Source organism: Monodelphis domestica, chromosome 3 (genome assembly GCF_027887165.1).
Source record: "Monodelphis domestica isolate mMonDom1 chromosome 3, mMonDom1.pri, whole genome shotgun sequence".
Classification (NCBI taxonomy): domain Eukaryota; kingdom Metazoa; phylum Chordata; class Mammalia; order Didelphimorphia; family Didelphidae; genus Monodelphis; species Monodelphis domestica.
Genome location: NC_077229.1, coordinates 143,189,398 through 143,212,582, shown reverse-complemented (window position 1 = coordinate 143,212,582; position 23,185 = coordinate 143,189,398). Strand labels below are relative to the sequence as shown.

The 23,185-nt window shown below is 35.9% G+C and overlaps 1 protein-coding gene across 7 annotated transcripts in view; it reads right to left on the bottom strand.

Annotated features, from left to right (window-relative positions):
- The window catches only part of ENPP2 (ectonucleotide pyrophosphatase/phosphodiesterase 2), a 200,078-nt gene that overhangs the window by 41,626 nt on the left and 135,267 nt on the right, over positions 1-23,185 (bottom strand). For all 7 annotated transcript variants that reach the window (XM_056823161.1, XM_056823158.1, XM_056823156.1 and 4 more), the window contains 7 exons: positions 21,074-21,182; positions 11,400-11,525; positions 7,951-7,982; positions 6,145-6,272; positions 1,546-1,633; positions 1,285-1,372; positions 14-186 (listed from right to left, as the gene is read on the bottom strand). In XM_056823161.1, the coding sequence (XP_056679139.1) occupies positions 14-186; positions 1,285-1,372; positions 1,546-1,633; positions 6,145-6,272; positions 7,951-7,982; positions 11,400-11,525; positions 21,074-21,182 (744 nt within the window). The remainder of the gene's footprint in view (positions 1-13; positions 187-1,284; positions 1,373-1,545; positions 1,634-6,144; positions 6,273-7,950; positions 7,983-11,399; positions 11,526-21,073; positions 21,183-23,185) is intronic.

The following is a 23,185-nucleotide window of genomic DNA, read 5'->3' as shown; positions in this document are numbered from 1 at the left end:
CCTTGGACACTACCTTATCATCACATGTACATCCCAAGTCAAAATCAGAGTGAAGGTACAGAGCCCCAGGGTAGAGGGGTCTTGAAACTTCATCAGGCATGGTTGGCCTGTGTGTATTAGTCCGTAAGAGATGATTCAAACTTCCATGGGTCCCATTATTAGGAGCTGGCCTCAATCCCAGGAGATCTGAGGAGACAAGGAGAATAGATCTGTTGTTTAACAACTGCATTGAAGTAATATGGATGCTAGTCTATACTAAAAGATTTTTATCCTATTTTTTAAAAAAGCCCCTTCTATTTAAAGGAAATAATCAACTGAGTCTCAATCAGAAGTCTCTATGGCTCCAAATCTTCTGAATTTGATGGAACAAGAATTTAATTGAGTTTCCTCACCAGCATAGCTAACTGTGAAAATAAGGTGAGCTCCTTGGAATAGCCAAGCTTATTAGCATAGCTGCAAGAGATAGTATTGTAAAGGACAGAGCCTGGTGCTAACCAGGACTTAATTCAGTCCCTACCTATTGCTATCAAATTGAAAATTCAAAAAGGCAACTGAACTGTCAGTTTATGAACATTCTGCACATGTATGGGGCCTTTCATCCTAAGCTCTTAAAAGAGATCTACAATTAATAAATAACTGTGGAGTCCCTGGGAGTTCTGTCCTCTGATCAACTATGCAGGGGAGCTGGCCTTACGCCTACAAGCATGATAAACAAGCCCAATTTCATCGTGAGGGAATCTTTGCCAAGCGGGCATACAGTGACTCGTCTAAGGTGAGAGGCAGAGCTGGGAAGAGTACCCAGGAGTCCCGACTTGAGGGCTCCTCCTCTAACCACTAGACTGGCACTCCCTTCTCCCTACCTCCCCCCCAGGACAGAAAAGTTGTCCTTGGGCAGTGACTAAAAGCTCAGTGGGGATGGAAAAGGAACACATAAATAGCCAGACTGGCTCAGGGAGGGGGCAAGATTATAACTGAGCTACAGGGGGGTGTAGGGGGAGAACCATCTCCATGTGGAACCCTTGCTTCACAAGGTCAGAGAGACTGGGTGTGTCGAACTGTAATGCTATATTTTATCCCCAGGAGGCTGCCAAGAGTAACACTATGAATGCTCACCATTAGTCAACTGCTGGGAAGAAACAAAGAAGTCTTAGAGGAAGATGAGTATTTAGCACTTCAAGCCAATGAGAAGGTCTGTGGCATTCGTGGCATGGAGAAGAGGAAAAGAAATGGCACTGCTGGTTGGGGAAGTAAATTATCAAAGGGAGAAGTCTATGAGCAACTTACCACACATGACATTGTAAAGTTCAATGTTTTCAAATGGAGGCACTTTGGTCTTGTACTTAAATGTTGGACCATAACCTACAAAAACAGTCTTGCAAAAGAAAAGGGGAGGGAAAACAATTAATAATTGTTGCTATTGGGAAGTGAAAAGTCTACAGGTTTGGTTCATCTTTTCCTACCATTCTCACCATGGCCCTAGCAATTTCACTTTTGCCCAAGGAAAGAAGTAAAGCACCATTGAATAGCAATGGTTCTGGCTCATACCTGCATGCTATTGACCTTGTTGTCAAATCCATGATCTCCCTGGAAAAAGCATTTTCCTGATGGTTTCTTATAGACATCAACCGATTTCCTACATTAAAACAATATCATCAGTCAGGGATTCTTGTGGCATTCCTCAAAACACAAGCTTAGCATACTAAAGGATATTGGGGGAAATTGATTTTTTTTAAAAGAAAAAGTAAATCATTCACTATTACCACGTCACTATCAACTACTGAAAATCCCAACAGGCTTTGCTAAATACCCATACTTTCCTCTAAAATGTGAACCAGCAACTGAATAAAAAATTTCACTTAAGACAAGAATAGAAGAAAGCATCAGCTGTAAGCCAGTTGTTCATTTGGGACCACAGGTGACATCTGTTTATAAATTGTTCCCACCGCCCCACTCCAAGCAGAATGTAAGCGCCTTGAGGGTAGGGCTTTTGTTTTGCTTTTTTTCTATTTGGATATTTAATAAATACTAAATGCACACATTTAGATTTTTAAACAGTGACATGGGAGATTCTCTGACCATTTGTGCTTTGGAATATCTTAAATTATATTGCCACTGGTACTTCTCCAGGATATCAACTTTTCCAGAAAACCTCGAGCTTTGATTTCAAAACAAAGTTTTATCCCAAGTTTACAGATGAAGAAATATAGTGTTGACCTTATTATACTACGCATCAAATGCAGAGAAGAAAATAAAATCTAAGATGTATTTTTCTTTCCATCCAGTGTTTCACCCAAGAGATCATTCTGCCTAAACTCTAGACAAGGGTTCATATACATTTTTTTGTGTCATGCACCCCTTTGGCAAGCTAATAAAACCAAGAGACCCATTCTCAGGGCAATGATTTTAAATATATATAGGATTACAAAAGAACTCAATTGTATTGAAAAAAGCAATGTAATTTTTTCCCATCTAAGTACATGGACCCTATGGAGTCTGTGGCCTTGGGTTAAGAATTTTCATTTAGAAGATTTAGCAAATTTTGCCTCCAAGGTCTCCTTCCTTACCTCATCCTTTTAGGTCCATTTAGATTCACTCAAAATCCAATTCATGTAGTCCTTTTTAGGCAAATCCCACCCTATTCCCCTTAGTGTATTCTTGCTACTCCAAATATCTAATACTGTATTTGCTTATGTGTCTATATTTTGTATCTCACAATAGAATCTAAAGACCTAGAACAGCAGCAGCTGTTGCTTTTTGTTTGTTTGTTTTGCTTCATTTTTATAATCTTAACATCTAACATCATGCCTTGCACATAGTAGGTCCTTAAAAATGCTTATATAGTAAATGGCTTGACTCTTCCAATAGATGTCTCAGTGGCCTGTGAGATTCCAAGAAGACACTATTACAACATTTAACATGAGACCCCCTACACAGAATTGCCTAATGGTAGAGCTAATGCCATCATCTAAGATTCAACACCCACCACTGTCAAATTTCTACTGTGGCTTTCTCCCAAAAAGGAATGAGAAATCAAAGGAGCTTAAAGTCAATCCAGATGTCAAAATGTGGATGGGATAGGCTTCAGGAGGAGACAGAGAACTGTGAGAGTCATTCTAAAGAGGCTTGCTCCTTAGTCACAAACCACTAATATCTGTAGAGGCCCAGGATGGGAACCTATTATTCAGGGAAGAAATGAGTATGAGTAGGAAGAGATCAAGAAAGGGAAAGAGAAGGAGAAAACTAAACAGTCAGCATGTCACCTTTTTTTTGGAGTATATTCCCCCCTCCCCATTTCCAGGTAGATATGTTTAACTTATCATCTCAGTACCATAGGTGTGACATTTACTGAGCAGTCAATACATGCAATTTTTAATTCTATGACACCCTCCAGCATATCTTATGAGGTATGCTGGCAGGTATCATCTGATCCCTCATGACAGCTCATAGGAGACCAAAGATGATGCTAAGGAATAATGATAACCCAGCAAATGAAACAAGGGCTTCACTGTCAAGGAAATAAAATCCCTACTTCTACATAAAAGATAGGAGGTATGTCCTGTGTCCAACACCGTCCTATAATCTACCTTTCCTGTGACAATAATTCTTCAAATGTTTTTATTTATTAGCCTAACAAATATTTCTTGCACAATCTCAGAGGCAACTAGAGATAGCATGATGGCTTGAGAGCCAGTTTCATAACCAGGAAGACCTGGTTTCAAGTCTTGCTTCTGCCACACACTGACTATGCAACTCTGAAAAAAAAAAAATTAACCCCTAGTGCTCTAGGTAACTCTCTAAGACCATAAAGTGCCAATCTAGAGTGGTAATGGGAATTTCTCCACCAGGGAGATCCCTCTGACAATAAAATCTCAAAGCCAGTCCCCTATAGGTGCAACATTGTGTTAGGTGCTATAAAATTTAAATTAATATCCAATAACTCCAAGCATTATATTTTATAAAGTTGATTAATAATTACTTGAAGTAGAAAGAAAATAAAACTAAAAGAAATAGAAGTTCAAAAGTAATGATCTAACAAAAAGTAAACCCATGTGTGTATATTCTCCTGGCTGGCATAAAGCCCACTTTCCCAGTCACAAGCGGGAAAAAAAAGAGAGCAAAGGGCAGAGCTACACAAAACTTATATCCTCTCTTTGTTAGCACGTAATGTGAGAGGGAACATGGGAAGCTGGGATTTAGAGAGCAGATCCTAATTACACAGTGCTTCAGAAAAGACAATGGATACACTATCTCAGTCTTCAAGAAACTTAATTTTAGCTGGAGAAATGAGAGTTAAATAGCAATAATGATTTCACCATCAAATTAAAAATTCTGAGTGCAACTAGTAAAGTTGTTCAGCATCTTCCCTCTTCACTTCTGTTCTCATATTTATATTTAAGCAACCCTAATTGCTGTCCCAAACATCTGGTCTTTTCTCTCCCCTCCAAACTGTCATTTACAACATAATATTTCCTCTCCCCACCCTCCCCAAGAACATTCTCCCAAAGCCTCCCAGCCAACCCTTGTTCCTCAAATCTTTGGTAACTTTTCCACAAAAAAAAAAATCCCCTGAGTATTTTTAATGAACCTTCATCCCTCTCATCATGCCTGGCCTTCATCCATCCCCCCCATAACCTCTACACACTTAACACTTAAGTACATGTCTGCACAGCTATAGCTATATAGTTATATGATTCTACCATTTGTATTCCACTCTAACCCATAAGATTGTAAGCTTCTATAAGGCGGGGAATTCACCAATGGCAAGTAGTTATGGTGTAGGGGCTCTGCACACACAGTGAGTATTCAATAAATGTCAACTGATTCATTGAAGCATTGTGGGTATTTCTTTTTTTTTTAAGAGGCCAAAGCTCTGGGAAAACAGCAACAGATGTTTTAAAATACCATAGAAAGTTGGAACTAGGAGGAATGGAAAAATCCATATCTGTCTCGGCAGAAGATGCTGCTGGCAGGTTTGAGAGTAGATGGATAACCCTCTCAATGATTAACCCTTTGGAAGCCATTAGAGCCAAAAGCAATGAACAATTTGTTCAATATCAAACACCAATAGTGATCAACTAGTAACAGCCTCCAAGGAGAAAACCTTCAGACTCTCCTTTTCCTATTCCTATATTTCCTATTCTTCCCTTGTTCCAAAGAATGTCAGCATATAAACTATCTTAGACCCATTTTGTTAAAATGGTCACCTAAGGAAAGACTTTAAGCATTAACAAATATTTCTGAGGTCTTCTACAAATACTATCATGGGGCAAAGTTTGGTCTTGCTTTTAACCAAGACCATATGAACCAAGTTTGCTTGAACATAGTCCTATTACTTCCTCTGATTAAAAAAAAAAGTCTCAGAGGGAAGGACCTATGAGAAATAATGCTATCCACTTTCAGAGGAAGAACTATGGGAATAGAAACACAGAAGAAAAACAACTGCTTGATCACATGGATTGATGAGGATATGATTGGGGACATAGACTCTAAAGGATCACCCTAGTGCAAATATCAATAATATGGAAATGGGTCTTGATCAATGGCACATGTAAAACCCAGTGGAACTGCTCATTGGCTATGGGAGGGGGTCAGAGAGGGGAGGAAAGAACATGAATCATGTAACCATGTAATAATATTCCAAGTCAATTAATTAAATAAAATTTTTTAAATTAAAAAAGTCTCAGAGAGACACAAAGTAAGAGATGGAAAGGAAGAAAAAAAGGAGAAGAGAGAGTAGGAGGAGAGGTGGAGTAAGGGTGAGAGAAGAAAACAGAGAAGTATAAAAGGAGAGAGAGAGGAAGAATGCAGATGGAGAGAGGAAGAGATATTGAGTAGAGAGACAAAGAAAAGGAGATGGAAAGGTGAGGAGGGGAAGAGAGGAGGAAGGAATAGAGAATAGGTAAGAGGAGAAGAGAGAGGGAGAAAGGAAGCAGAGAAAAGGAGGAAAGAGGGAAGAGAAAGTATGAGAAAGGAGAAAAGGGAGAACATTTCAGTACTGTCTGCCAGTCTAGCATATTTGGAACAGAATTCCTTTTGGTAAAATTTTGTTTTCCTAATCTAGCTCCTTTCTCTCGTTAATAACCTTAAAGAACTTATACTGTCCAAAAGTCTACCAGAGAGGATGAGAGATAATAACTAAGTTACCTTGCTACATGCCATCTTCTATCCACCAGCAGATGGATGTCCTCAATTCTTCTGTTATTAGCATAGTGCAGACGTTTGGGAAGGTTCTGTTTCAAGTAAGGTTTAAAGTGCTGATCTGGTTTTTTACACTGAAATACAAGTGAGGAAGATGTAGATTTCATGATGTAAGTTGTACAAGGATTTCTAGATCTGCAGATAAGAAATCTATGGATCTATTTATCACCCACTCTGAAAGGAACTTCACAAAGCTTTCCAAGATTATTTCTCAAATGATTCTGACCCTGGAACACTATGAGGCTAAAAAGCTTCAATGGAGCCCATTAATACAGATGTGCCTCATCAAGGACACTGGTCGCTCAGGAGGTGAGTGCAAGGATCAGAGTAATGTATCAGAGTGAATGTAAGCCACAAGATGAAGCCGAAGTTGTAACATACACCTTGAGCTCCTCCCATAGAGGCAGGGAGTGTCTTTATCTTTGACTGCCTTCTCTAGAAAACACCAGTTCCTGCAGAGCACAGATGTGGGATAGAGCTGAAGCTAGTGAGGAGGACACTGAGGTTGGCTCATCAGGGATCACACATCCAGCATATCTTGGCTCCAAGGCCTAGTTCTGTATATCCATGGTGCTACAACTGAGACTCCTATAGGTTATATCTTTCCATTATGAGCCAGATATTATTGGCATAAAAAGAAACTCAGTTAGCTACTGATACCTATATTAAAGTTAAATTGGTAATTTCTTTGACCATTAGCCCAGTTAAATACCTTTTGGGGAAAAAAAAGACAAAAGGATATCCATGTTCTTACTATAAAAATTAGGATCACAAGAGAGGCAAAATGGCCACTTTCATTTTTTTTTTCCCTTCTCTATACAATTTGTATAACACAGATGCAAGTTTGTCAGGACTTCAGGAAAGCCAAAGGCTTTCCATTTTTAGACAAAACAATAATACTTCCAAAAGAAAAAAATATTAATTAAAAGAATTGTTTCACAAGGAAAGTGGAAATTTTTTGCAAGTCAAATACTTTAGAGCAGTGTTGTCAAACTCGATTAGTAATGGAAGGCCATTAATCTGTACATAAGAATCCCTGCAGGCCACACATTGATTTAGTTTTAAAATGTCATTTTCTCTATATTTGTCTTTTTTTCTTAAATATTTCCCAATTATGTATATATGTTTTAAAGAACCTTACCTTCTGTCTTATAATCAATACTATGATTCCAAGGCAGAAGAGTGGTAAAAGTAGGCAATTGGGGTTAAGTAGTTTGCCCAGGGTCACACAGCTAAAAAGTTCCTGATACCACATTTGAACCCACTACCTCCCATCTCCTAGCTGTGTTCTCTGTCCCCTGAGCCACTTAGCTTCCCCTTCCAATTATAGTTTAATTTTGTTTGGGCCACACTTGGAGGTGTTGTGGGCCACTGTCTGCAAGTTTGACACCTCTGCCTTAGAGTATATATGCATATACTACCCATTTGTATTTGTATGTATATTTTTAACTCATCTGCTATATTGGGAAGAGATAGATAAGGATATGTTTTGAAGGAGGAGTAAATATTAGTTTAATTGTAAATGATTATTTTGCATTTCTAATGGAAGGAGCAAATAAATATGCTCATCTCAGGCTGTTGCCAAGACTCTTGTGGAGCCTCCAGCTGCCCATAGTCCAGAAGGTCGTAAAACCTTTCAAATCAACAAACACTGAATGGCATGAAAGCTATGAGAAATGTCTGTCCTGACACGTGAAATGAGCATGAGAAATTCACCCTGCGAGCAGAAGCCTGCAAATCATTGGTACTCACAGTGAGATTGGCAATAATCGTTCGGGGATCATCTGTTTAAAAGAAAAAGAAAACAGTGTCTTTAAAATATAACATAATTACTCCTGGGGTGGGGGTAACTTCCCCTTTTCTCCAGAAGTTTTTCCTTTGATACATTAAAATAGATCTAAAATATCATATGTATTTGTTAACCTCTTCAAGGAAATAACTGCTTCTGTTTAAGGAAGTACAGAGTAAGTTAAGAAGAATGAATGATGCGAATCCAAAAGTAAGCAAAAATTTTCCTCTAGAGGCAAACATCATTCTTTGTATATAAAAGACCACCTTCACGGCATTGTGAAACACAATAGCAAAATGGAGTGGAAACAGAACCAGACTCTACCTCGAAAAGAGACTTTGACCTGCCACTTTCAAGTACTGAGATACTGGACAAATCACAACCTCTCTGAATCTTATCTAGAAATTATCATTATCTAGCAATAGAGCATTGATACTTTGTATTATCCATGTCACAGAGAGGAAAGAACTTTGTAAACTATAAAGTACCTTCCAAAAGGAGTTCTGTGCATTAAGGGGGCTGCCCAAGAGCATGGATAACTCACTTCATTTTAGAAAGTCTAGAGGGCAGCTAGGTGACTTGGTGGATTGAGAGCCAGGAGCAGAGATGGGAGGTCTTAGGTTCTGATCTGCCCTCAGACACTTCCTAGTTGTGTGACCCTAGGCAAGTCACTTAAACCCCATTGCCTAGCCCTTACAATGCACAGTAAAGATTCTAAGTCAGAAGGTAAGGGTTAAAAAAAAAAAGTAAATCTAACTGTCAGAATTTTTAAAATACAATTTTCCTAATGATTTGCATTTCTTTTTAACATACTACATATTATTCCTCTTAAAGGAAGGTTTTAAAAAACCCATTAAGTTAATTTTTAAACAAAGCTCAGTTTTCTCAATAACACTAAGCCTAATTATAGATTTCATACACACACACCACTTATCTTCCTTTATTTTTACTACTAGAAAACGAAGGATGATTTTTTGCCAAGACCATAAACTTGTCCCAGAAAACATTTAATGATGTAATAAAGGTTGTTTATAAATTGAAGAAAGAGTTTGGGGCTTTAGAATTGCCTTTTATGTTTTGACTTTTTTCTTTCAAAATAACTCAGGGCCATAGGACCCTACATATTAAGCTAGAAGGTACCTTAGTGGTCAGAGTCCAACCTCTTTATTTTATAAACAAGAAAACTAAGGCACAGGCTTAGTTAAAAGACTTACCCAGGGTCACACAGTTAGAAAGTCTCAGGCAAAATCTGGACTGAAGCATTCCCAACTTTAAGTTCAGTGCCCAATCCTCTAAACCACACTATTAATACAAGAAGACTGTGCTGATTGGAAATGGGGTCAAAAGTGGAGATGTTAGAGCAACTGGGTAGCTATACTTCAAAGCTATGTGACCCTGGACAAGTCACTTAACCCTAATTGCCTAGCCCTTCCACTCTTCTTCCTTGGAACCAATACTTATATTGAACCTAAGACAGAAGGTAAAGGGGTTTTTGTTGTTGTTGTTTTTAAGTGAGGGTGCCTACTATTTGCCAATTTATACAAATCCAGACTAACTTTATAGGCCTTAAATCTCATAGCTATGAGATGCTAAAAAACAAATTTTGCATGGTGGTATTCATGTCATTTTAAATTATATTGGATTCTGAAGGGAAGCATTTCCTTCACTCTCAGCTTCTCTTTGGGGGAATTATTATAATCTTTTAAAAAGAGATAAAAAGTAAAGCTTTAATTGAGCTTTTTGCATTGACCTTGGTACATGTCAGGTCCTATTCTCTGATAGCTAAAGGAGACCTAAAACCAAGGGTAGTGCAATTGCCAAGTTAAGCTCAGAATCCGGGCTCATGAACTTCTAGGAAATCAAAAGTTCAAGGTCTCCTTTTAGGACAGTCCTTAAACTTCAGAGTGGTTGATTTTATACATGGATAGTAAGCCACCACCTATACTAGTGTGATCTCTGAGACATCAATAAAGGATCTTTATTCACTGAAAACAGCTCTCCCCAGCTAGTCACCAATGCTTAACATCCCCCTACTGTAGAGGAAGTCCTTTCATGCCAGATAAGATTATGTATGAACATATGAATGAATTACCAAAAATGTCTCTAAGAGACACTAGAGAAGAGTTTACTTTCAAACTATGGTTTGAGAGAGAAGAGAATACTGGACGCCTAAAAGATTGCTAGGGAAGCTAGGGAAAGTTACAAAAAGTAGAGGATGAAGTTGACCTACTGAACAATTTTATTAGGACTCAGTCCTGGCCACTGTTCCTTTGCAACATGATAAACTCACTTTTCACAATCACAGATCAAGAATTGCAAAGAACTTTAGAAGGTCACTTAGTCTAATTTCCCTTATCTTAAAGAAGACAAAATGAAGGTCCAAAAAGGTTAAGTGACCAGGCCAAGGAGGTACAAATAGTGATGTACTTGGGTCAGAACTTGAACTCAGGCCCTCTGACTCTAAATCAAATGTTCTTTCCAATGCATCTCTCCCTGCTTGCCAGGATTTCCTACCTCCAATTCTTACTCCCCTTCATTTGCTATTTCTTGATAGATGTGTTTGTTGTTGTTCGGGTGGGATGGAATGGATCTTCTTTAAGCTGAAGTTTATAAAGACCTCAATGTCTACCTTTTCAAAATGAATGATTTCTACAAATAAACAAAATGCCAACTTAAAAGTCTTCAGTTAGGTAGGAATCATCCAAAATCCCCTGGAGTCTACAAGTTTAAAAGTTTCGTGTGACTGCAACATTTCCCATCCTGAAAACTGTAACTTAAGTGGCATGGTGAGTCATGATCATTTTCCAGTTACTTGTCATCTTCAAAACAGCTGCCACTTCCCCAGGCATTAATGGGTTTTCCTTCTGGCCTTTGCCAACCAATTTTACATGGATCAGAAGCTGATTTCTGACCAGACTCTTGAGGAATCTGAAGTTTCAGCAGAAGGGTCTCCTAAGCATATATGGACTGACTTGGGAAAAGGAGGGAATGAGATAACAAGGAAAAGGCTTATCAATAATTAATTAAATCCTTTGCTCTGGGGAATGGTTGTCTGGAGAAGATGTGGGAGAGGGGTATAGGACTATAGAAGAAAAGCTAGACAAAAACTTAGGAGCAACTAAATCAAACCCTCTTCTTTTACAGATAAGGAAACTGAGGCAGTTAAATGACTTGCCTGTGACCACACAGTTATTAAGTGTCTGAGGAAGTATTAGAATTCAGGTCTTCCTGAATTCTAGCTCAGCATCTATCCACAAGCTACCTAAAGAAGATACACTGTATTGGGAAATGAAGGTAGTGTAAAACAAAGGATATTAATTTTCAAATTGCAATTAGTTGCAAGGCTCAGAAGAAAAGAGTTCTTCAAAATGGTATATTAGTCACAAGATAACAGTCTTAAGTGCCAACTTACATTTAGCATTATTACTAGACTTAGGACGAATTCGTCCCAAGGCTCCAGGCACCAAGATAATATCATCTACGTTGGTCAGATAAGAGCTCAAGAACTCTGTCCTTTCACATGTGACATCCTCCATTCCTGTGGGAATAAAAAAAAAAACATTTTAAGGGAACGAGTATGTATACATTTAAGTTGTAGTATGGATATCATATAACATAATTGTGTATATAATTTACATAACAGTAACACTATATAACTTCAAGAATTTTATTAGTTCTTTCAAAAAACCACTTATTGGGAAGTCTTGAAAGAGGGAAATGGGAGGCTTTTGACATAAAATTCTAAATTTTAAAATACTGAATGCTACTCCATAGAATTCTTAAAAATTCAAATTTTCTTAAGCAACAGAAGCTTTGCCATGTTTAAAAAGAACCTTCATTCATTCATTCATCATTTCAGGTCAAAGAGCCAAGTCCAAAAGAAAAAGAAATTAAAAGAAATAATTATTCCAACTTCATGATCAAAAGCAGCTGACACTGATACTACTTCTGTAGTCTAAGAAAGATCTATTCTTTTTTTTTTTCTAATTCAAATTTCCATAAAGATTTCCCAGTACTGCGGCAGCAAGGGGAGGAAGAGGTGGGGGGAGCAGGGGGACATAACTAGAAGACATAGTTCAGTATGTTTTTTACAAAATGTCTCTTTCAAATTATCTCTCAAACATAACTCCTGCTTTGAGTATATATAATCACCAAACAACTAAGTGTCTCAGTAGGTGGCCTTGGATATTACTGACAAAATAATGTTGGCAGAACAAAACAGAAGGAAAAAAAAGTCTACTCCAGAACAAATGAGCTGAGAGCCATGGCCCTAATTGTAGAACAGAGTAACTTTTCCAGCAAGGTTGTAAATGGTGTAATAAAAACAGAACTCTGGTGACTGTAGATCAGAGAGGAGGTAAAGTCACTGAAAGGAGGTGAGACAATACTTTTAGCACCAGTATCATGTTCTGTCCTCCATGGAGAATTATCTTGACTATTGTCATCAAACACACATGTATATACACATATAGATGTGTACATGCTCATTGCACACATATGTCCATGCCTATACATGTATGTGTATATATAAATATAATAATCAAGAGAATCCTCCTTGGAGGTCACAACTTGAGGCCAGTGCACATATATTGTTTAGATACAGAAAATGACACTGAAATGCACAGTTAGGTGTGACCAATAGAGGGCAACCAGACAAATAGTCTGGTCACATCTTTTGGGGGTTGTTGAAGGAATTCTTATTGGTGTAAAGGTTGGACTAGCTAATTTCGAAGGTCCCTTTTCACTCTAATTCTCATACTATTTTCCAGACGCCACAAGTATAAAACTAAGACTAAAGTAAGGATATAATAAAAGAACATCTAGTTTACTTTGATCTGTTCAAGACATTAAGATTGAAAAAAAACTCCATTCAGAGAAGTGACAGATGTGTGACTAATGAACCAAGGCATGTACTGAACCCATGTATAATACTTCATATTCATTTGGTTGTTGTTATTGTTAAGTTGTTCAGTCATGTCTGATTCTTGGTGATCCCATTTGGGTTTTTCTTGACAAAGTTATTAGAGTAGTTTACCATTTCCTTCTCTAGCTCATTTTGAGGATAAGGAAACTGAGGCAAAAAGAGTTACATGACTTGCCCAGGGTCATACAGCCGGTAAGTGTCTGAGTGATGGATTTGGACTCAGGTATTTCTGTCTCAAGGCCTAACACTCTATTCACTATGCCACCCAGCTGCCAATCTAATTTTATATTTATTTGATTTTATATGATATAATTTATATATTATATTTTTATATAATTTATTTTTTATTTGGCCAAAAATTCGAATATGCTAGCTATCCCTTCAGTCTTGTATCATTTGCAGATTTAACAAGTATGTTATTTATGCCTTAGTCTGAATCATTAGTTAAAAATGGTAAATAACTCAGGACCTACTACATGCCGTCAGGTAACTCTACTGGAGATTTCTTTCCAAACTGGCACAGTCATATAGTGGTCCAACCACTTAAATAATTCCAAACCCACATAACATTACAACTGTCTTGTCTCTATCATGGTATTTTCCATAAGGGTAGCATGAAAGACTAGTTTAGATGCTTCAGTAAAGTCTAAACTATCTCTACAATCCCCTGATATAGCCATCCAATTCAATAGTTCCCTGTGAAAGAAAAAAAGACTAGTCTAGCATTATGTTTTGATGCAGTTATCTTTGTGTACTATTGCCTCTTTTTTAAGATGTTCACAAGTCATCCCTTTTAAAAATAAAAATTTGGCAAACCGAAGTCAGTATCATTGACTTATACATCGTAGAGACTATTTTCTTTTTCCCTTTTTGAAAACTGGAACATTTCTTCTTCTCCAATCCTGTATCCACTTTCCCATTCTCAATGACCTAATAGAAACTACACAATAATGATTACTGTAAAGTTATATTACATATGTGATTGTTAAGAGAATCTATGTGGGGAGACAGTCAAGATGGTGGAATAAAAGAGGCAGAATTTTTGCCCTTCACCCAGCAGGTTTTCTCCACAACCACCTAGGAAACATGCCAGACTGAATTCTGATCTGGAAAGCCAAGAAAAAATCAGGGTGAGTAATTTTTGCTGGCCAGGGCAACTTGGAAAGATAGAAAAGGAGCTCTTTAAGAAAAATAAGACTCAGGGTGACATGGATTTACAAGTAAATTCTACCAATTCTACCAAAACACTTAAAAAGCATTTAACTACAATATTACATAAAGTGTTTGGGGAGAAAAGGTAAAGAGTCCTTCAAAATTCATTCTATGACACAAATATGGTCTTGATACCAAAACCAAAGAGAATCACCTAATGAATATTGATACAAAAATTATAACCAAAATACTAGCAATAAAATTATAGCAATATGTCACAAAAATTATACACTAGGACCAGTTTGAATTTATACTAGGAATGTACCTATTCCTGTTAAAAATAAATAAAAAATACTAGAAAGCAGAGAATCAAACAGAGCTTGCTTTTTTTTTTTAATGATAAGAGCATATCTTTCAAACCAAAAGAAAGCATTGTCTGTAATGAGGATAAGCTGTAAGACTTTCCAATAAAATCAGCTGTCAAACATGGATGTTTAATTAGAACCATTGTTATTCAATGTTGTACTAGAAGAGGAAGCTCCATGGTTCCCTTGGATAAAGAACCAGGCCTAGGGAGTGGAGGTTCTGGGTTCAAATTTGACCTCTTGCACTTCCCAGCAGTGCCAACCTGGCCAAGCAAATTAACTCCCCATTGCCTAGCCCTTACCACTCTTCTACTTTGGAACCAATACACAGTTTTGATTCTAAGACCAAAGGTAAAAATTTTAAAAATATATTGTGCTAAAAATGCTATCTGTAGCATGACCAATATGACAAGAAAAAGAAATGGAAAGAATAAGCATTGGAAATGAGGAAATAAAACAATCAATTTTTGCAGATGATATAATAATTTAACTAAAAAACTCTAGAGAGTCAACTAAAGAACCTAATTTAAATAATCAACAATTTTTTGCAAAGTTTCTGTAGATAAAATAAACCCAAACAAATCATTTCTGTATATTACCAACAAATCCAGGAGAAAGAGATAAAAAGAGAAAGTCCATTTAATGTAACTACAGACAATATGACTTGGGGGTCTACCTACAAGGCATACATATAAACCAAATGAATACAATTATAAAATGCCCTTGATGTCAAAAAAAACAACACCTAAATAATTGGAGAAATATTATTTATTCATGTGTAATACCAGCCAATATAATAAAATGTTGCTACCCAAATTAATTGACTTAATCAGAGCCATACAAATCAAATTACCAAAAAGTATCTTTAGAGAATTGGAAAAAATAATAAAAAAATGTATCTGTAAGAACAAAAATCCAAAAATAATAAGTGAATCAATAGGGAAAATGCGAAGGAAGGGGGCCTAGCAATACCAGGTCTCAAAATATGTTATAAACCTATAGTCTTCAAAACAATGTGATACTGGATAAGAAACTAGTTGATCAAATAAGTGCCCAATACACAGAAGAAACTCAATACAATAACCTAATGTATGGTAAACCCAAAAATATAAGCTATTGGGGCAAGAATTTAATTTTTGATAGAAATTGTTGGGAAAATTCAAAAGTAGTCTGGCACAAACTAGGCATAGACCAATATTTCATATCATACACTCAGATAAGCCCAAAATGAGTGAAGGTTTTGACATTAAGAGTGATATCATAAGCAAATTGGTGAAACAGGGAAGAAATTCCCTCTCATATCAATAGATGGGAGAAAGAATTCATGATCAAACAAGAGATAGAGGTTCATAGGAGATAAAATGGATAATTTTGATTATATAAAATTAAGTTTTTATAAACAAAACTAATGTAGCTAAATTAGGGAAAAATAAAAACTGGGGAAATCTTTGAATTTTCTCTGATAAAAAATCGCATTTTTCAAATATAGAAAGGAATGAGTCAAATTTAGTAGAATAACAGTCATTCTGCAAATGATAAATGGTCAAAGGATAGGAGTAAGCAATTTTCAGAGAAAGAAATTAAAACTATGAATTATCACATGAAAATCACAACAATAAGAGAAATGCAAATCAAAACAAGTCTGAAGGACTTCACACTCATCAGATGGGCTAAGATGACCCCCCCCCCAAAAAAAAGAAAATGGCAAATGCTTCAGGAGACATTGGAAAACAATTATTGTAAATTAATGCACTATGAACTAATGAGCTATGATCTAATCGAATGATGATGGAGGGCAACTTGCAAAAAGTCATTGAAGTATGTATACTCTTCGACCCAGCAATACTGCTTTAGAGCTACATTCCAAAAAGATCCCAGAAAAGAGAAAAAGATCTTTTTTAATTCAAAAATATTTATAGCAACTTTTTTTGTGATTGCAAAAAATTGGAAACTAGAAAATGCCCATCACTTGAAGAATGGCTGGGCAAGAGATGGTATATGAATATGTTGAAGGGATAGTTTCAGAAACACTTGGGAAGACCTGTATGAACTAATGCAAAGTGAAGATAGCAGAACCAGGAGAACAATTTACACAATAATAGCAACATTGTAAAAATAATTAACTTTTAAAGACTTAGTAACTCTGATCAACACAATGGTACATCACATTTCCAAAGGACTCACAATAAAAAGTGATATCTATCTCCAAATACAAAACTGATGGACCCAGAATGCAGATTGAAATATTTGGCCTTTTTTCTTTATTTTTTCTTTATTTTTTAATTTTTAATTTTTAAATATTTTTCTATGTTTATATGATTCATTTTCTTTCCCTTCCATTCCCAGAGCTGACTAGCAATTCCACCGGGATGTACAAATGTTATCACTTGATACCTATTTTCATATTATTCATTTTTGCTATAGAGCGATATTTTAAAGCCTAAATCCCAAATCACGTACCCACATTCATGTGATAAGTGATGTCATATGTTTTTCTTTTGCATTTCTACTCCCATAGTTATTTCTCATAATGTGAATAGAATTCTTTCCTATAAATCCTTCAGGAGTGGCCTGGCTTGTTGCATTGCTACTAGTTCTTGCTTTTTTTTTTTAACATGGCTAATGAAGAAATTTGTTTTGCATAACTATAACAAATATTTGTAAAAGCTTTTCTTTTTCTTACCTTCTCTTTTAACAAAAGATAAAGAGAATTTGAAACTTTAAATAAAGTCTGTGTTTATGAGAGAAAGAAAGAAAGAAAGAAAGAAAGAAAGAAAGAAAGAAAGAAAGAAAGAAAGAAAGAAAGAAAGAAAGAAAGAAAGAAAGAAAGAAAGAAAGAAAGAAAGAAAGAAAGAAAGAAAGAAAGAAAGAAAGAAGAGAGAGAGAGAGAGAGAGAAAGGAGAAAGAGAGAGAGAGAGAAAGAGAGAGAGAGAGGAGAAAGAGAGAGAGAGAGGAGAAAGAGAGAGAGAGAGAGGAGAAAGAGAGAGAGAGAGAGAGAAAGAGAGAGAGAGAGAGAGAAAGAAAGAGAGAGAGAGAGAGAGAGAGAGAGAGAGAGAAAGGGAGAAAGGGAGAAAGGGAGAAAGGGAGAAAGGGAGAAAGGGAGAAAGGGAGAAAGGGAGAAAGGGAGAAAGGGAGAAAGGGAGAAAGGGAGAAAGGGAGAAAGGGAGAAAGGGAGAAAGAGAGAAAGAGAGAAAGAAAGAGAGAAAGAGAGAAAGAAAGAAAGAAAGAAAGAAAGAAAGAAAGAAAGAAAGAAAGAAAGAAAGAAAGAAAGAAAGAAAGAAAGAAAGAAAGAAAGAAAGAAAGAAAGGAAGAAAGGAAGAAAGGAAGAAAGGAAGAAAGAAAGAAAGAAAGAAAGGAAGAAAGGAAGAAAGGAAGAAAGGAAGAAAGGAAGAAAGGAAGAAAGGAAGAAAGGAAGAAAGGAAGAAAGGAAGAAAGGAAGAAAGGAAGAAAGGAAGAAAGGAAGAAAGGAAGAAAGGAAGAAAGAAAGAAAGAAAGAAAGAAAGAAAGAAAGAAAGAAAGAAAGAAAGAAAGAAAGAAAGAAAGAAAGAAAGAAAGAAAGAAAGAAAGAAAGAAAGAAAGAAAGAAAGAAAGAAAGAAAGAAAGAAAGAAAGAAAGAAAGAGAGAAAGAAAGAGAGAAAGAAAGAGATCTAGAATCATAACAATCAGACCTGGTTTACTGTCTTTGCTTTTTAGCACAAAACACAATATCATGAATATCCTCTAAATAACTCCATAAAGTACCACTTTATTCTTTGTAAACAAAGAACTAGAAACCATATTAACCAAAATCTGGCAGGCCCTAAATCAATATTTAGAGTCCTTGGTCTTGAATATTTTTTACAGTGGACAGAGAGGAAAAAAGCTGATTAGAACTGGCAAGACTTTTATTTTACCTCTACGTACTTCAGGAAAATGAACATTAATACCTTCTCCATGCAACTCAAAGATGACATTCTGAGAGAATGGAAGTTCTGTTATATGGTGTTATATTTGAATATAACTCTCTATTTAATTAAATGCTGTATCCTCCAGGAAACATGTGTCAAGAAAAGGAGACAGGCCAGGCATGTATTTAGAGTTAGAGACAATAGATGGGCAGTTGGAGGAATACATGTCTACCTGTACCTTATTAGGAGTCCTATGTTAAGGGCCTCCTACACAGTGGGTAGATTTCAAGAGTTAGAATTTGAGAGTTGGAAGAGTCCTCAGGAGTCATTTTCTACAAACCATCCACAAAATCAATCCCCACTATATGATTACCTGATACATGATCAGTAAATCTCTGCTTGAAGATATCGACTGAGGGGAAACCCACTACCTCCTGAGGAAGCCCATTCCAGTTTTGTACAGCTCTGATAATTAGGTAATTTTCCAAAGATCAATCATAAATATTCCTCCTTGTTATTTCTACCCAGTGCTTCCATTCTTTGGATCCCAACAGAACAAGCCTAAACCTTCTTCTACATGAAAGTCCTTCAGAAACAATAGCCAGTGCTCTAACTTGTCAAGTTCTTTTTATATCCTGATTCCATCAGCCAGTGTATTAGCCATCCCTCTCAACATTGTGTTATTTGCACATTTGATAAGCAAAATACCATTGATGTCTTTATCCAAGTCATTGAAAAAAATTATTAAATAGCACAAGAACAAATACAGATGTTGCGATACCATGCTGGAGATGTCTTAGCAATTTGATATTAATTGTTGACAACTAATATTTGAGCCTAGCTATTCAATCCATCTAACTGCATTATAAGAATCCAGCTCTAGCCGCCTTTTCCATAAAAATAGTTTCAGGGGAATATAGACAAAGCTGCACAGGACAGCAATTTAAGGACAGATTGCTATCTATACTCACTGAGGGAGTAGCGTCATCAATTAAATCATGAATTCATGGGAAAACTGATAAATGAGGAAGAAGAAATACCAAAAGACCTCCCAATCTAACCTCTTGAATTTGAGTAGGAAACTTAACTCATTCAGATAAAGAATAGATAGAGATATGCACATACCTTTATATATATATATTTTAAATCTCCTGAAGAGGTAACAACTTTGTGTTCCAATTATTCTACTCATCTTTGATTCCTCCACTTTGGCTGAACTTCCCATTTTCTAATTGTAATTATTATATTGCTTTATATCATGTTTTATATGACTTTACAAAAATTCATCAGTTTACCTTATTAGACAAATGATTTCCATCATTTGACCATACATTGGTCCCACCCCCATATAGTTTGTTCTACAACATTTTCAAAGTCAAGAGACCTATATTGTATAAGGTGTTTTAAAATATGATAATCCCAAACCTCAGACATCTTAATCAATCTATGCCTCTTTACATATGAAGATCAGTAATGTATATGACAGCCACATTAGTTTTGCCAGTAGGCAAATAACACCATTTCAATGGTAACCTATGCCCAGTCTACTTCATATTTTTGAATACTGGAAGTGAAATCAAAACACTTCAGTCCTAATTCTGGATCTTCTACTGGTCTGCTTTGTTATTTTGTCATATAGCCTCTATAGACCTCAGATTCCTCATCTTGCAAAAGTTTGGTCAAAGAATTAAATCATATCATAGATGGCAGAACTTTGGAGCTCAGATGGAACTTAAATATCATCTAACCAATGAATTCCTCTACCACCACATGAAGACCCATCATTGGCACATTTTTTAATAATAGGAAAGTATTCTCTCAGCATCCTATTGCTTTCTCTGAAAATACCCTTTCTGCTTAATTTTAGTCCCTAAGAGGTTCTAGAACTTCTCTATTGAAAATAATTAGCAGAAACATATACTGTTGTCAAAAGCCATTGATACAATTAGTAAACTATAGTACCTATAGAAGGAAGAACTGCAATTTTTAGAATAGTCCTCAGCATTTTATAAAGTCACAGAAAGACTATGTGTTAGACTCAAAAGGATACATCCCCTGCTCAGCACTATTGAGTAAGGTCAGGGCAACACATCATTTCCCCAAATCTGACTCATGCAAAACCTAAATGTAGCCTAAAATTGCTCTCTTTGTAAAAGAATGAAAACAAACACAACCAAGACAGAGACTAGAAGTAAAAATAAATAAAACATCTTTGTTGAACTGGAAGAAGAAATATAAAAAGTCCTCACATAGTAAATTGGTCTTAATATGGTGATTTTGTATAACATTGTAATTTATAACCACAAGACGTAGTTAAAAGACATTACTGGGGACCTATATGACCAGAAAAGAAGGTGGGACAATTATTTAATGAGAGTATGAGAGCAAATCAGGCTTGAGTTCTGCCCTTGTATCCATGAAAAATTAAAAGAAGCAGAGAAAATCCTAGAATATTATAGGTTTTTGCCCCTGTTAAGGATTTGTTTTCTTTTAAAGGGAAGAAACTGAATGTGATGAGACAGCACATAAGGGTGAGAAGATGAGAAAAAATATCTATTGTAATCAGATTTCAATATTGGAGAATGTTGTGGGGGTTTTCCCTTTCAATGATATCTCTCTTATTTTAAATATATAGTCTATATTTAAAATTACTTACTTATTAGTTAGTAAATTATTATCTACTTTTACCCTCACTGTTAACATCAACTAAGTAGCTGTCCTTTTAAAATTTTTATTATATAGGTAGAAAAGGCTTTACCATGGTCTCCAACAAAGATGACATTAACACAACGATGTAGTTTCAGCTGTTTCAGTCCATCCATTAACTGTCCCACAGTTTTGTCAATTTCCCTCAGAGGATTTGTCATCTGCAAAAAATGTTGAAGAACAACCAAGTCAGTTCTTGTCTCTCTGCTTTCCTTTTCTTTTTTCTCACCAATCTTCCTCAGAAAATTCTGGAGAGTATCCTTCTGTATGAAGAGGTAGAGCTTTGGCTAGAAGACTTTCCCTTCAATTATCAGAGCTAGTAGAGCTAACTACTTCATTATAATTCATATATATATATATATATATATATATATATATATATATATATATACATACATATATATATATGTAGGTATGTATAAAATGCACACACACACATACATGAATTACTTATAAGGATGCAATTTTTGTTTTTTAAAGATGTCCCAGCTTCTATTATTTTTGAAAGTAGAGTTTTAAAAATATAATCTTTTAAGGGTGAATAGGAATAGCTAAACATTTGAGGCTTCCAAGGGACCATGAGATACAGGAACAAGGGAAAAACAAGAAGATCAACAAAACAGAAGAATAAGTTTATCAGAAAGAAATTTCAGCACCAAGGAAAGCCTCTAACACATAGTATGGACTTAATGCTTCTTGAAATGAAAGTATTCCAAGCATGGTAGTGTTGACTTAGTTACCTGAGCTTTCATCACTTATTAATCAGGACATTGTCGATGCAATGCTACCAAACAACCTTCCAAAGATCTTTACTATCATCTTCATAAAAGGAAAGGAAATTCAGCAAATATGAATAGTGGAAGATTTTCTAAAAATTCATAGCATAATCATTTTGACATGAAAATTCTTTGATTTATTTTGAAAATAAATGTCCCTTAAGAATCATGGAGAAGTGGCTAACACATTCGACTTCAGAGTCGGGAAGAGACGAACTTGGAATTGGACACTTAACTATCTGGGTTTCTATTCATAGATAACTGTAAAATGAAGAGATATGACTCAGTGAATTCTAAGGTCCTTTCCAGCTCCAAATCTATGATACTATGAGTAGTTTTGAACAAAAATAAAGCATTTGGTTTCTTTTATATGGATTTTTGTTCATCCTATTGAGAAAAGAAGAGTCTGAAGAATGTTTTCAGAAGAAAAGACCGCATCTTGATCCATTACCCAATTACTTTCCTTCAAAGTTTTTTTTTTTAAATAACCCTTACCTTCTTAGAATTAATACTGCGTATTGGCTTGAAAGCAGGAGAGTGGTAAGGGCTAGTAAATGGGGGTTAAGTGACTTGCCCAGGGTCACACAGCTGGGAAGTGTCTGAGGCCAGATTTGGACCCAAGACCTCTTATCTCTAGGCCTGGCTCACAATCCACTGAGCCACCCAGCTTCCCCCATCTTTGAAAGTTTTAATCTGAAAGCACATTGGTCTAACTTCTCTCAACTTTAACTATTAAATAAAATGTTTTTGAGTTGTGTTCTCAAAAATGAATACGAGAGCATGTTAACTTACAACTTTTGAAATGTCACAAGACATCACATAGATACTTTCATTCAAATAATATGCTTATTTGATATTACCTAAAACTATATTCTATCATTATCAACTGAGAAGAATTAAGTCTTCTCCTAATTCAGTTCCAATGGGATGATTTAATCCTTCAAGATAGGGTTAAGTGTCTAAAATTGTTCCAAAGCAAATGTCACAGAAAGTTTCATCCTGAAACCAAAGGAAAGACCTCTAGATACTCCCAGATGTGCTAACTGATAGAGAAAACCCTGCTTGAAATTGTTGTCTAAACATAAAGAACATAAAGGAACAAAATATAGTTTCTCAAGCCCCTGTTGCTACTATCAGTAGCAATGAAGAACTCATCTTCCCTCCAAAGAGTGCCAAGAATCCAGATGTAGATAAACAGGACTAAGTTTAAACTTTACTTTCTATGACATACAAACTCACAAGAAGTTTGATGTTTCATAGACAAACAAAAAAAATGAACCTTTGGGCTATTTCAGATGTTCTGGCAATGTAGACATTATCCATCAATACAAGATTATACCAACAGTACTTTCTCTTGTTTATTCTTTATTGCTACCTCTATCCTTCAG